This window comes from Sylvia atricapilla, chromosome 18, assembly GCF_009819655.1.
Source record: "Sylvia atricapilla isolate bSylAtr1 chromosome 18, bSylAtr1.pri, whole genome shotgun sequence".
Taxonomy (NCBI): Eukaryota; Metazoa; Chordata; class Aves; order Passeriformes; family Sylviidae; genus Sylvia; species Sylvia atricapilla.
Window position 1 is genome coordinate 5827843 of NC_089157.1, and position 13868 is coordinate 5841710.

The window sequence follows — 13868 nt, forward strand, 5'->3', positions numbered from 1 at the left end:
ATGACATTACTCTCATTAGCAGTCCATTGATTTCAGCAATGGAGACAAAGACTGCTACTAATGAAGCTGAAGTCCTTGAAGGTGAACTCTGTGTCCCCTGGGGTTGTTCCCCCTTCCTGTGGCTCTCTGGACATGGTGGTTGCTGCTGCTGGTCCTCTTTGGGTGTGCTGCAAAGATTTTTCGGCACCCTGGTTGTTCCTTTTCAATCCTGTGTCTGTTTGTAGCTGGTTTTATACCTTTATCCTCCCCCAAGTCTGGCCATATAGAGGTTGCTCATCACCAGGGGCAACCTGGCTTTGATCCCAGAGGAAGCTGACAGATATTTTTGCTAGCCCAGTCAAAAGCAGCTCAGATCCAGGCCAGCCCAGTCCAAAGTCCCAGCTGCTGGGTCAGTGCAGACCCTGAAACCTCCTCTGATAAGGACAGGAACCATATTTAGATGGCTGCAGCTTTGGGAAATAACCTAGAGCATGGCTATGCTGTAGATGCCAGGAGGTACTAGAAACCTTCCCTCTGCCTATGGGGAGTGGCTGTGCAGGGACAGCCCCTCTGGCCTGTTCTTCATCACCTGCAGGGAACTGCTTGGGACAGGGATGATGAGGGGCTCCAGGTTTGCCCAAGCCAGGAGCACGGAGCCTGGTGGCCAGTCCATCCACAGTACTTTTTGTCAGAGAATCATCAGATCACAGCATGTTTTGTGTTGGAATGGACCTAAACGTATTCTATCCCACCCCCTGCCATGGGCAGGGACACCTTCCACTGTCCCAGGTTGCTCCAAGCCCCACTGTCCAACCTGGCATTGGACACTTCCAGCCACAGCTTCTCTGGGCACCCTGTGCCAGGGTGTCCCCACCCTCACAGAGAACAAGTTCTTCCTAAATCAAACCCAAATCTACCTTCCTTCAGCCCTTTTCCATTGCTCTCCCATGACTCTTGCTGTAGGTGCTCGTGCCCATCCTGACCAACAGGAAGAACCATCAGGGCTGGCCACGAGTGGTGTCACAAGACATCATCCGTCATGTCCACAGCCTCAAAAGTACTGTCTTCAAGGTTGTTGGCCAAGTGAAGGGCAAGACCTTGCTGCCTCTTCCAGCTGGTTCAGAGGGAATCGAGAACATTGATCCTAAAAATGAGAACTTGTGAGTGCCAACCCTTGCTCTCCACTGGATTTTCTTCTGCTGCTGCATGTGCTGCATCTTTTGGGGATCCTCCCTGTCAGACATTCTTGCTCCCTCTGCAGCTCATCAGACTGCCAAAGAGGGGTATTTTTCTCTCTCTAGTGCATGGGCTCTGTCTTTGGGAACCATGCAATGATATAAGCAGGAAAAGCTCAGGAAGTGGAAGGGGATGTGGGCATGCAGAGAAGCAATGGACTGCTTGGATCACTGAGGGAAAACTCCAAACTCTGCAGTCGGCTTCCTCCAAGCCCTGTCCAATCTAACTTTGGACACTTCCAGAGATCCAAGGACAGCCACAGCTTCCCTGGGCAACCTGTGTCAGGGCCTCCCCACCCTCAGAGGGGACAATTCCTTCTTACATCTAATTTACACCTACTCTCTTTCAGTTTAAAACCCTTCCTCCTTATCTTGTCTCTAACTACCCTTGTAAATAGTCTCCATTATGAATTTGATTGTTCTGTGGTTTTGAAACATCAATCTGGGCTGTAACTGTAAAATCCAGCCACCCATTGAGATAGATCCAACTGAGCAATGCACCAGGATAAGTGGGAAGCCAAGTGACCCTGGTGCTCTGTTTTCTTCAGCTCTGGGCTGATCAATAAATCCCTTGTGCATGCCACCGAGTCAGCCATCATTGACTGGAGCCAGCAGATCCAGAGAGTGCTGAAGAAAGAGTCCTCAGAGCCTCTCCTGCAAGGCACCAACCCAACCCCAAAGGTGGAGCTGGAGTTCTGGAAGAGCAGGTGCTGGGGGATGCTGCTGCTGCTGGTTTGGGTGAAGGGAGAGAGCCAAGAGCAGCTGCTTGAGGTCATGTAGAGACCTGAACCCAAAAATATTGCTCCCAGACATAAAATAATGATGATCTCTGAGTGCCCGCAGGTGGCTGGGCAGTTGGCTCGCTTTGGCTTGTTCCCACCACGGTTTGGGGCTGCACTGGGAGGGGATTTTGTTGGAAATTCTGTTTCCATCACTGTTCACAAGGAGCCAGCCCCAGAGTAGAGCTGATGGGCACTCTCCATGCTGTCAGCTGGCTGCTGGGGGTGCCAGAGGGGGGTTAGATGAGCCAGGGAGTGGAATTTCACCTGCCCTTTGTGCTGTGTTGGCTCAGGCTGACTCGAGCAGAGCCTTGGCCCTGCAGAGCTGTCAGCACTGCTGCAGAAACACCCCCTGGCTCCTTTTGGCACAGCAGAGCTGCTCTCACCAGCTGTGTCCTGTAGGGCTGCTCCCATTTCCTGCCACCACTGGGCTCAGTCCTTGTGTAACTGCAGAAAATCCTGAGTTGTGAGGTTTTTATTTTATTTTATTTTATTTTATTTTATTTTATTTTATTTTATTTTATTTTATTTTATTTTATTTGTGTTAGAGCCGGGATTAACACATGGAAGTCACAGTTTCATGTTTGAACTCAGTGTTTATTAATTCTTATGTACAGCACAGTCTCACGGGTTGTGAGCTCTAACAAGGTAGAAAATGGAGATCTCTCTAACTTTTTCTAAGGTTATTTAAGCAGAAACTATCCAATAATGAGATGAAACCTATATTACTTATAATTTTACCCCAATAATTGACCACACAAGGTCTGCAATGAAGACCTCTTTCACCCAATTAGAAAAAAACACCCAAAACCAAGAAGAAGGTGAAGGACTTAGACAGCACCTTAAATCTTCCATATTGCCCCATATATGTTATTATATACTAAAAACTTAAATTCCAAGTTTTTCACCCTGTGAGATCACACAATACTATTCAAACTACACAGCCACAACCCCAGTGCCATCACTAAATTTTGGAAGCCTGTTCCATGGCCTCAGGTCAAATGCAGTGTTTGCTTGAGGGTCAGTGTCTTTTAGCTGAGAAAGCCTGAAATTCTCAGCCTCCAGGGTTCCAACACTGAGTCAGGCCCAGGACAAAGAGGGGTTTGGGGCACAGCTGGTGCTGCCCCAGCTGGGCTGGTAACTGTCCTGGCTGCTGCAGGTGTGCTGACCTGGAAGGCATTTACAGCCAGCTGACATCCAGGAGGGTCAGCAACATGGTGGAGGTGCTGGAGAGAGTGCAGAGCATCTATGTCCCAGCCTTCCAAAACCTGCTCATGGACGTGGAGGCAGGTGAGAAACTGGGGCAGCTTTAGCATGGTGCTGGCTTCTGTCCTCTCTTCACAGCCTGAGGTGCCAGTGTCCTGTGCTGTCCCTGCTGGGGGGACAGGGTGGCTTTGTGGGAGGGAGATGCTGATAAGTGGGAGTTTCTTCTCCCTTAGCCTTGAGCTTTGGGGTTATTTTCACATGCACTTCTGAAAAGGCTGAGACAGTTGGGATTGTTCAGTCCAGAGAAGAGAAGTCTCTGTGTTTTTGGGGTCTTTTTTACAAGGGTTGGCAGTAACAGGACTAGGGCAAATGTCTCCATGCTGTCAGAGGTTAAGTTAGATATTAGGAAGAAATCCTCCCCTGTGGGGTGGTGAGGCCCTGGCACAGGGTGTCCAGAGCAGTTGGGGCTGCTCCTGGATCCCTGGAAGTGTCCAAGGCCACGTTGGACAGGGCTTGGAGCAACCTGGGATGGTGGAAATTGTAACAAGATGTGCTTTAAGTCCCCTTCTAGCCCAAACCATTCCACGGTTCTATGATTAGATGACAACTCTCTTAATCTTGGTCCACTAAACTAAATTAAAGTTTAGTTGCACAGTGGTGTCCTGGTTTTATTAAAATTAATTAATTGAATTAAAATTAGTTCATTATTAACTCTGGGGTAGTTGTTCAGGGTCCAACCATGCAGCTGTACAATGCTAAGCTGAAGATTTCACCCAGATTTCACTCATTTCTGGTCTGCTACACTCAGGACAGGTGGGGCTGTGCTGCCCTCTGGCCATGGGGCTGCCAGAGCCAAAACCAGGCCCAGCCTGAGGGGATCCTGCAGCCCATGCAGAGCTGTGTTTTTGGTGCTGCCAGGCACTGCTTGGCTGTTGTGGCCTCAGTCTCTGCCCAGAGCCCTGTCCCCCCTCCCTGTCCCCACTGCCATCAAGCCAGGCTGTTTGCTGTGCTGATTGAGCTGTAGGTGAGCAGGGATCAGGGTGATTTATGTCCAGCACACGCAGGTGAGTGCACTGAGCTCACCAGGACTGGCTGTTCCCCTTGGTGCCAGCACCCAGCTCGTGACACCCCCACCCCAGCCTGATGGATCTCACTCCTTCTCCCCTCTCCTCCCACAGCTCTGAGAGAAGCTCAGGACATTGACCTGCACCTGACACCCCTCCAGAAGCCCCTGAAGGACATAGAGGCTGTTCAGTTCAGCAAGGTGAAGCCTCTCCTGGTCCCTCTGCTGCACATGGTGTGCTGGATCTGGGTCACCTCCAAGCACTACAGCGTGCCCCTGCGGGTTGTGGTGCTGCTCCAGGAAATCTGCAACCTCCTCATCCAGCAGGTGTGTGGCTGTGGCTCCTGTGTCTGCCACAGGAAAGGTTTTCTTCTCTCTTTCTTTCCCCTGTCCTTCCTTGGCAAAGGGAGTCTGAACTTGAGATGAAGGGTCAGAGCAGGGCCCTGTGCTGTGACAGCAGAAATGACATCTCTGGTGTGATTTGGCTCTTCCAGGCCACGGTGTACCTGTCTCCAGAAGACCTTCTGAAAGGAGAGATTGAAGAGAGCCTGGGCAAGGTGCAAACTGTGTTTGACATCCTGAATGCCTTCAAAGGGGCGTTTGAGGAGAGACGGGAAAACCTGCACGAGTACTGTGAGCCCGGCCAGGAAGTGAGGAAGTGGGATTTCCACAGCAGGCTGGTGTTTGCAAGGCTGGACAGCTTCCTGCAGAGGCTGGGGGTGGTGAAGGTGAGACCCTGGAGCTGTCAGGTGTTGCAGCCATTGGGGAGCTCCATAGCCATGAACTCCTTCCCTGATGCCAGGGGATGGGGCTCCTCTCTGTGCTGCGCTCTCAGTGCTCCCAGGAGGGCTCTGGGACTCGTGCTCTTATTGGGACAAGGGGCTGGGGGTTTTGGGGCTGTGATTTGCATGGCTCTGAATAAACCAGGACATGCTCCTGGCTTCCTGTGGCACTCAGGGACACCCTGGAGCTGGGCATCTCCTGGGTGAGGAGCAGGGACACATTCCACATTTCTCACCAGGTCATCCCTTCACACCCCAGTGGTGTCCCCAGCTGTGGGGTTGTCATGGGTTAGCACAGCTTGGTTTTCAGTTAAAGAGGAAACAGTTCTCTGTAAGGACTTGGAATTTCCTTTGGAAAGGACAGGGACCTATCAGAGGCCAATTTTTTAGATACTGACATGTTGTATAACCACTACAGGGGTGTCCCTGTTTGCCATGGCTCCTCCCTGTGACATGAGGCAGGGCTGTAATGAGTGTCATGAGTGTCATCATCCCTCAGCTGCCAGCATGGCTGAGGGTCTCTATGTGCCTGTGACACACTGAGTACCTGTTACACACTGAGTACCTGTCACACAACCACTGTGTTCCCCTGTGAGGTCCCCTGTGGTGAACAGCTCACTGCATCTGCTAGTCACATCTCTCTGAAGTGAATCTCTGTTTCTGGATGGCCTGTTCCCAGCTGTGGGGTCAGATGGGCACTGTACAAGCTGCTTTTGCCTACCCAAGGCAAGGTCTGGCTTGCTTTTCTCCTTCTCTAATTCTATGCACTGGAACAGAAGCTTTACTGGTTTAACCACACTGTGTAACTCTCCTCATTCCTTAGGGAGCTGTATTGAAGGCCACAGTGGATGGCATCTATTTTAAAACTGCTCAAAATTGTAGAATCACAGAATGGTTTGGGTTGGAGGGGACCTTAAAGATCATCTTGATCCCAGCCTGAGCATCCTCACTGAGCCTGGGAGGTCCTTTGGCCCAGGAGCAAACCTGGCTCTGTGCTGTGCTGGCTGTTGGCATCTGCTGGTGGCTGAAGCTGTGTGTGCCTCCCCTGGCTCTGCAGGGTATCCTGACCACAGCCCTGGACCTGACAGAGCTGGAGAAGATCGAGCTTGGGGGGATGAGAGGGAAGGCCCTGGGCCAGCAGGTGCTGCAGATGTATGAGGAGTTCCAGGAGGGCTTCCAGGTGTTCTCAGAGCGAACCTACGACTGCCTGGACCTGGCCAATGTGGTAGGTGGGACCAGCCTGGGGAATGCTAGCAGCACATTCCTGGTTTCTAGAGAGCAGCTCCCTCTGCAGCAGAGCTCTGGCTCCTCCTTCTCAGCTCCTTCCTCTCTCTGCTGTGATCTGATTGTCCCTGTAGGGAACAGGGAGCTGCTGACCTTTTCTGCAGACACTTGAGAGTTCTTGCAGCTCCATAGCTCAGAGTCACAGGATGAACCAGGTTGGAAAAGACCTTTGAGGTCATCAAGTCCAGACTGTGACCTGACACCTCCTCATCAACTAAACCACTGGGTGCCACCTCCTTTTTTTAAAAGTGTCCAGGGACAGTGACTCCAGCACTTCCCTGAGCAGATGATTCCAGTGCTCAATCACTCAGTGAAGATTTTTTTCCAGATTTCTAATCTAAAATTCCCCTGACACAGCTTAAGTCTAGCATACCTTGCTGGTTAAGTGAGTGCTTCTGTTTTTGGGGTGGTGGTGTGGTCTTCAGGGTAGGAGGGTGTGGAAATATCCTGTCTTGCCTCCAGGCTCAAGTTAGCACTTGTTGGACTGTGGGTCCATCCTGGAGGACCATGAGCTCAGCCATGGGATGGGACAGAAGTGTCCTTGACTCTGTGGAGGGTGGCCAGAGGAGTGTTTGAATTCCTGGTGAAGAAGAAGAGGAAATATCTCTGGGCTGGGAGGTGACAGGCCACCTCCCCCAGTGCCTTCTCACAGCTCAGGACTTGCTGTTCCCCTTCCCACAGGAGTTTGAGCAGGATGCCTTGGACTTCCAGCAGAAGGTGGAGGACATTGACCACCGGCTGGGCACTGTGTTCAGCCAGGCCTTCAGTGATGCCCCGGACCTGGAGCGCATCTTCAAGGTTTGTCTGTCCCCTCCCTTCCCTCTCCATGAGCCCCACAGAGAGGCCAGACAGTGCTGGAGGCGCAGACACCCAGAGCAGGGACAGTGGGACAGTGGCACTCTTGGGTTGGGCTTGGGTAGGGATGCTCAGACCTGTGTGTCCCTCGTGAGCCCTGGGGCTGGGAGTGTCCCTGCCCTTCAGCTCATGACACAAACAGAAGAGACCTTTGCTCAGTTTGGGGAAGAGCAGCCAAAGGAATGACTCAAATCAGGCTTTTGGATGGCAGGAGTTTCATTTGGCTCCCTGGGAGGTGGAGGAAAGGCTGCTCTGAGTTCCAAAATCAGGCTGGACAGGGCTTGGAGCATCCTGGTCTAGCAGGATGTGTCCCTGCCCATGGCAGGGGGTGGAATGAGCTGGCCTTTAAGGTCCCTTCTCACCCAAACCATTCTGTGATTCTTTTGATTTCCGGGTGAAAACTGCTGTTAAAACCAGGTGATCATTGTTAATATCAGTGTGTTAATAGATGGATGAATTTCAACTCTGAAAATGGAGGTTTTCTAGAAATGAGGTGGCTTTGTTTACCAGTGAACCTATCCTGCAGAGAAAATAAATGGTATTTTCTGGAAAAAATCAGTATAATTATAATTGTAAAAAAAAAAGTAGAAAATGGTAAGAGATAGAATTTATCTTTGAGTTGTTGTGGGTCTTTTTTTAAATAGCAAATTGAAGAATGACAGTTGGAATACAGTTCACCCACAGAGAAGGTCTGAGCATTTTTGTAACAAAGACATTCTTTGTGATATGGTTTAGTGGTGGGGTTCAGTCAAAGGTGATCTTGGAGTTCTTTTCAAACCTTAATGATTCCATGAAAGGCAGGAACTCCTTGGGAAATTGAGGGGGAAACCTTCCCTTTGACAAAGTGCCCATCAGTGCAGACCTTTGAGCTCCTGAGGAAGACAAAGCACCTGCATCAGTGAGGAAAACACCAGTGGGACTTAGTGCAGGAGTGTGACTTTTTTTCCCCCATTTCTTCCCCTGCACAGCTGCTGGCCATGTTCCAGAACCTTCTGGAGCGCCCTGTGATGGCTGCAGCCGCTGCTGACAAGGTCCCTGTCCTGCTCAGCATGTTCAGCTCTGCCCTGGACCAGGCCAGGCTCACCTACAGCAGGCACACCCAGCCAGGGCTGCAGCTCGGTGGGTGCCACGTGAGGGGGAAAACTGATCTCACGGGAGACTGGATTTAAACTGATTTAAGGGGCAAATTAATTTGCTTTTTCTAAGCAAACCAGAACTTCGCAAATTTGCAAAGGTTTTCAGCTTCTGTAGTTCTTAGTGGAAAGGGAAGTGCCTGGGAATGCTCATTAAAGCAATGCCAATGTCCTTGTTTTAAATGTGGCTGGGATTGAAGGCACGGGCTCAGCCTTCCCCTTGGAATGCTGTAATTGCAAGGGGAAGGTGGGAATTCAGGTTCCCATCAGCCTTTTCCAGGTTTATTATCTTCTGGGAATGCTGGCACAGAAGGGAATAGGTGAACTCCTGTCAGATTATGAGGATTAAGTGTGTCTTTTCGAACAGCAGCCTCAGGAAGACTGTTCTGGAACCAGACAAGTTCCAGGAGAGGCAGCACTGCTGGGACCAGTGCAGGTTAACAGAGGGAATGGGGAGGTTCATGGAGCATCTGCTGTGATTTTGGGGAGTATTGTTCTGTGCCTCTGAAATGGGTTGGTGACAACCAGCTCCCAGCTACAAATCCCTTCTTCAGTGTCTGTGGGAAGCAGAGAATTCACCCCAATCTGCTTCCAGCACATGCCAGGCTTCTCCTCTGATCCCTTATTCCAAATCCAGAGGGGGATTTGTAGGTCCTGGACCCACGTGGTGTGACAGAGGTGGGATTTCAGGGAAGAAGCCTGGAAAACAGAGCAGTTCTGTGGAGCTGAGCTGCTGTGAGGTTGCAGGGCTGGTGAAATGCTGTTCCCTTTGCCCTGCCAGGGTTCCCTCCCCTGCACAAGAACGTCCCTCCTGTGGCTGGAGCACTGGGCTGGGCACAGGAGCTGAGGGCCAGGATCCAGGGGCCCTTGGAGCACCTGAGGCACATTCCATGGCTGTGAGTGTCTGCTCCAGATAAGTTGCTTTGTGACCATCTCTATTCAATCTTTAGCTGTTCTTTCTGTGTTGGATGTTATCCAGTGGCTGCAGCTGAAGCAGCCCTTAGTGAACAGGTGAGAAGTGGGTGCCCTGGAGCCTTTCACTTCCCTGCCATCTTTGTTTTTTATAGAAGCTCTTCAATTGGATTGGTTTTGGAGTGATTGAGAGGCACAGTGGGATGATAGATAAGCTGGTCAGTTTTTTACATGGCCCCAGGTTGCAGTTAAAATAGGCATTGCAACCTTTCCCTCTCAGCACAGCCTCCAGAACCTCCTTGGGAGCAGCACAGCTCTTGGGTATTGGCAGAAGATAACTTTCTCAGCCTTAAACAAAGGAACAATCACCCAAGAGCAAGAAAAAAAACCAGGGCTGGAATTCTCATCGTCCTTGCATTTAGCATTGACTCTACCCCTCTGTTTAGAGCAGCTAGGGACAAATCCTTCAACAGGGTGGTGTGAGGCTCTTTCCCATGTGCAACTCCAGAGGGAGAAAGGATTGAAAAGCAAAAATGAAGATATATGTATATATAGATATATATATAATGTATTATATATTATTGTCTCTACAATATGTTATTGCATAATTTTTTCTATGCATTATATAAACGGTCATACACACAGCTGTGACCTGCATCTAGTGGGGCACAACTGTGACAGAAAACTGTTAAAGGGTACAATATTTAAAAGGGTAAAATGTTTAAAAGTGATGTCTGGTAACTGATGTTCCCAGCAGCCCTGGGCCCTTCTCCCATCCGAGCTGCTGATCCCCGTTTTACAGCATGGAAACAGCTGAGAGAGAGCACAGGGGGCTTTGTGAGAGCATTTGGGGTGAAATCCAAGCAGGCTGTGTCTCTGCAGACTGTGGGGGACCTTGGGAAGGGGTAAATGCAGACCTCAGCCCCCAGGACTGAGGGTGACCTCTCTGTTGTGCTGCCAGGAGCTTGGACTCTGCCTGTGGAAGAAGGGTGGTGCAGAAATATGAAGAAATGATCCAGCTGCTCGACAGGTACAAGGGGCTCTGGCAGGGAAACATTCCCCTCCCCTAAGCCACCTTCCCGAACATTTGGCAGCCCAGGCCTTGGGAATGTCCCTTTCTAAGCCTGAGGGAATTTCCTGCTGGGAGAGGAGGAGGGAGCCTGTCACTGGGCACCACAGGTTTGCTGGGATGGCTTCAAATGAGGATCCTGCAGGGGAGGAACAGGGCTCTGCAGCCCAAACAGAACATCAGAACAAGCTGCTGTGGGGTGGAGGAGCTGCTCTGGTGGAAAGGCTGGGCTGGGAGAAGTCTCTGTTCTCCTGTGCCTGTTCCCTGGCTGTGTTTGCAGTGGCTGAGAGAGCTTTGCCCTCCTGACTTGATGCTGCCACTGGTTTTTGGGTGTTTATCTTGGGAGCACGGTTGTTTGTGGAGATGGCATGGGTGGGTTTTGAACATTCCTTCACATTCTTCAGTCCTCAGAGTGGACTTGGCTTCCACTCAGTTACAGCTGCACTCTCTGGCCTGGTAACTACGTGGTGCATGTTTCTCTTTTCTGCCAGGTATCAGGAAAAGCTGTATTCAGACTGGTCCCAGACAGTCTCAGAAAAATCCCAATACAATCTCACTCAGCCTCTCCTCCGGCGAGATCCAGAGACCAAACTGATCACAGTCAATTTTGATCCTCAGGTGAGAGTGATGCCTTGGGAAGGCTGAGCTGGAACAGAGACTGGACAGAGCTGAGAGAATAAAGGAGAGATTTAATAAAAGGCCTTTAAGGACACACCTTGGGCAGGACAAAAGCCTGGCCAAGGCTACACCCAAGGTGGACCCAAAATGGTCACAAAATGGGCAAACAGTCAGAAAGTCTCACACTTTGATTAGTTCTGGTCCATTTGCATATTGGGGCTCTTGCAGGAACAGTATTGCTGAGCCTTGTGCTGTGGCTCAGCCTTCATCTGAGAGGGAATGCACATGGATGGGGATGGCTGAGAGGACCAGAGATGATGGTGGCTTTTAGAGGCTGGTTGGTACTTAACAGAGCTGGGAAGAAATCCAGAGTCAGAGATCAACGGGACACAAGTGGAACAGGCCAGGGGCTGTCCAGGCCCTTCCCATCTTGCTGCTTTGGGAGCAAACCCATCAGGAACCTCCTGTGATGTTCAGGATGGGTTGGAGGGAATGCCAGGAGCCGGGAGGGCTGTGCTGTGCTCAGCTCTGTGCCTTCCTTCCCCAGCTGGTGTCAGTGCTGAGGGAGGTGAGCTACCTGCAGGGCAGAGGGGCAGGAGCCATCCCCCCGGTGGCAGCTGAGGTCTATTCCTGCAAGGAATCCTTCCAGCAGCTGGTGGCCAGCCTGGAGCTGATGGGGAACAGCTACAACAAGGTCCTGAGGACGGTGCTGGAGGTGGAGTATCCTCTGGTGCAAAGGCAGCTGCAAGACATTGACTTGAAGCTGAGAGAGGCAGAAGAAACCCTGACCTGGAAGATGGAGGGTGAGCTGGCTCTGTGTGACACCTGGGTCTCCTCAGACTCTGCTCCCTGGCTCCCAGTGGCAGGTTCCAGCAGGACAGGGCACTCTCTGGCATGTCCAGCACTGGGGAGGTCAGGAGCAGCTCCTGGCTTGCCTGCTCCTTTCCACATGTCCTTGATCTGCTGGGGCTGTGGACAGAATCCTGCTCCCCTCAGGTTTAGCCCAGCCCTAGAGAGGAGAGGCTCTGGTGCTCCCTGCTGTGGCTGGTTGGGGTAGGAGGGAGGTGTAGAGGTGGCTCTGCTGCTTGAGGTGGAGAATCTCTTACCTTAAGGATGAGTGAGAAATGTTTGAGACCACAGGGAAAAGGTCTGAAGGAGAGAAGAGCCTGGCCCAGCAGCTCTGAAGATCAATCGCCTCATTTTGTCCAGGAGTCTGGGATCACATCTCTGGGGTGATGGGCGACGTCTGTGACCTGGAGCAGAGGGTGCAGAAAGCCAAGGACAACGTTGAGGAGATCCAGAACATCGTGCACTCCTGGGGCTCGCCCATATTCGAGAGGAAGGATTCCAAGAGGGAGTCAGTGCTGAGCCTGGAGGAGTGCCAGGAGCGCCTGGAACGGCGCTACAGCCTCGTCAGGGACTCTGGGCAGAGGATCCACTCTCTGGTGAAGGTGAGGGGGCACCTTCAGGGCTGGGGGGCTCCTCAGAGGCTCCGTGCTGTCTCTGCAGCACTGAAAATGTCCAGAGATGCTTCGCCTTAAATGAACTCTCTGAACTCAATTGAAAAGCTGCCCTGGTGTTAATTTGTGTTGTCTCTGAGGGGTGAGCTGGACTGAGGGTATGGGGCTGGCCCCCAGCCCGGGGCAGGACCGGCAGCAGCTGCAGCCCAGGGAAAGTTCTGGCTCCAACCCTGGCTGATGGAGAGCCACTAGAGGGGAGTGGTGCATCGGGTTTGGGATCCTGCTCCCAGGAAAAATCCTCTCTGAGGTGTTTGCCTGAGAACAGAGGCTGGGGCTGACCCTTTGGTTTCAGACTTGATGTCCCTCTGTGGGGCAGGAGATGATGCTGACCACCCAGGGAGAAGCTGAGTGACAGGAGGAAAACTATTGTCCCAAACCTTGGTGTTTCCCAGCAATTTTGCCAGAGCTTAGAGTCCCCTGCATGCTGGGAGAAATCCCAAAGCTCTCCTCCTCACCTGCCTGGAGCCAGGTGTTGTGCATGTCAGGGCCACCCCTGGCCTGGAGGGAGGTGGGTTATAGACCCAGCCCTCTCCTGAGGGTCACTGCCTGGCCTTGGACTCTGAAGAGGACCTGATGGGTTCATCAGGATGGGCCTTTGAGACCCCCAGTTCTCCCTGCCCCAGAGGTGCAGAGCAGCCCCAAGCCCTGTAGCTTGAGAAGAGGGAGGAGAAGACATGGAAGACCTTCTAAGGCTCTTCTGCATTCCATTTTCCCCTTCAAGTGTTCCTGGAGACCAAGCAGCCCTTGACAGGAGCAAATCATGGCCATGCCCCAGGAGAAAGATCCTCCTCCGCGAGGCTGACACTCCTGTCCTGCCCAGCTTCAGCCCTTGGGAGTGGGCAGCTCTCTTTAGGACAGACTCAGCCCTGTTTTGTGTGAAGGCATCTTCTTTGTCTTCCAGGAAAACCAGAGCCTCCTCCTTGCAGACCCAGCATCCGATGCCTGGAAGGTGTATTTGGATTATGTGGATGAGATAGTCCTGGATGGATTCTTCACTGCCATTGAGTGCTCACTCAAGCACCTGCTGGAGAACACAGGTGAGACCTGGTTCCTGTGCCCTGGCTGCAGTGGCTGCTCAGCCTCTCCAAGGAGACAGCTCGGTTGTGCCCCCTCGTACTCAATGGTTTTGCTCTTCCTTCTGGCTTTCCTCTGGCACTGAAGGAAGGGGAGGGTGGCTCCATCACTGGTCACTGGCTTGCTCAGGGGGAGGGATGGAGATGACTGTGCTCTGTTTGCAAGGGTTAATGGACAGAGGCAACTGAGGCTTCCTCCCAGCTCTGTGCTTGGACATCAGTCACCTCCCACCCTCCCATGGCCAGACGATCAGCGTGGCACCATCCTCCCTCTGTGGGGAGTCTCAAGAGCCAGTTCTGCTCCTGAAGGGCACAAAATAAAACCCTCAGCCCCTGAGCATTAGTCCCGGGCAGAGCTGG

General features: G+C 51.9%; 1 protein-coding gene across 1 annotated transcript in view; it reads left to right on the plus strand.

Annotated features, from left to right (window-relative positions):
• The first annotated feature begins 3152 nt into the window (after positions 1-3152).
• DNAH9 (dynein axonemal heavy chain 9) overlaps positions 3153-13868 on the plus strand; it is a 155723-nt gene continuing 145007 nt past the window's right edge. The window contains exons 1-12 of the mRNA XM_066332140.1: positions 3153-3283; positions 4378-4589; positions 4757-4990; positions 6102-6269; positions 7010-7126; positions 8152-8302; positions 9098-9212; positions 10190-10258; positions 10789-10915; positions 11463-11718; positions 12125-12366; positions 13337-13472. Of these exons, the coding sequence (XP_066188237.1) occupies positions 3208-3283; positions 4378-4589; positions 4757-4990; positions 6102-6269; positions 7010-7126; positions 8152-8302; positions 9098-9212; positions 10190-10258; positions 10789-10915; positions 11463-11718; positions 12125-12366; positions 13337-13472 (1903 nt within the window). The 5' untranslated portion in view covers positions 3153-3207. The remainder of the gene's footprint in view (positions 3284-4377; positions 4590-4756; positions 4991-6101; positions 6270-7009; positions 7127-8151; positions 8303-9097; positions 9213-10189; positions 10259-10788; positions 10916-11462; positions 11719-12124; positions 12367-13336; positions 13473-13868) is intronic.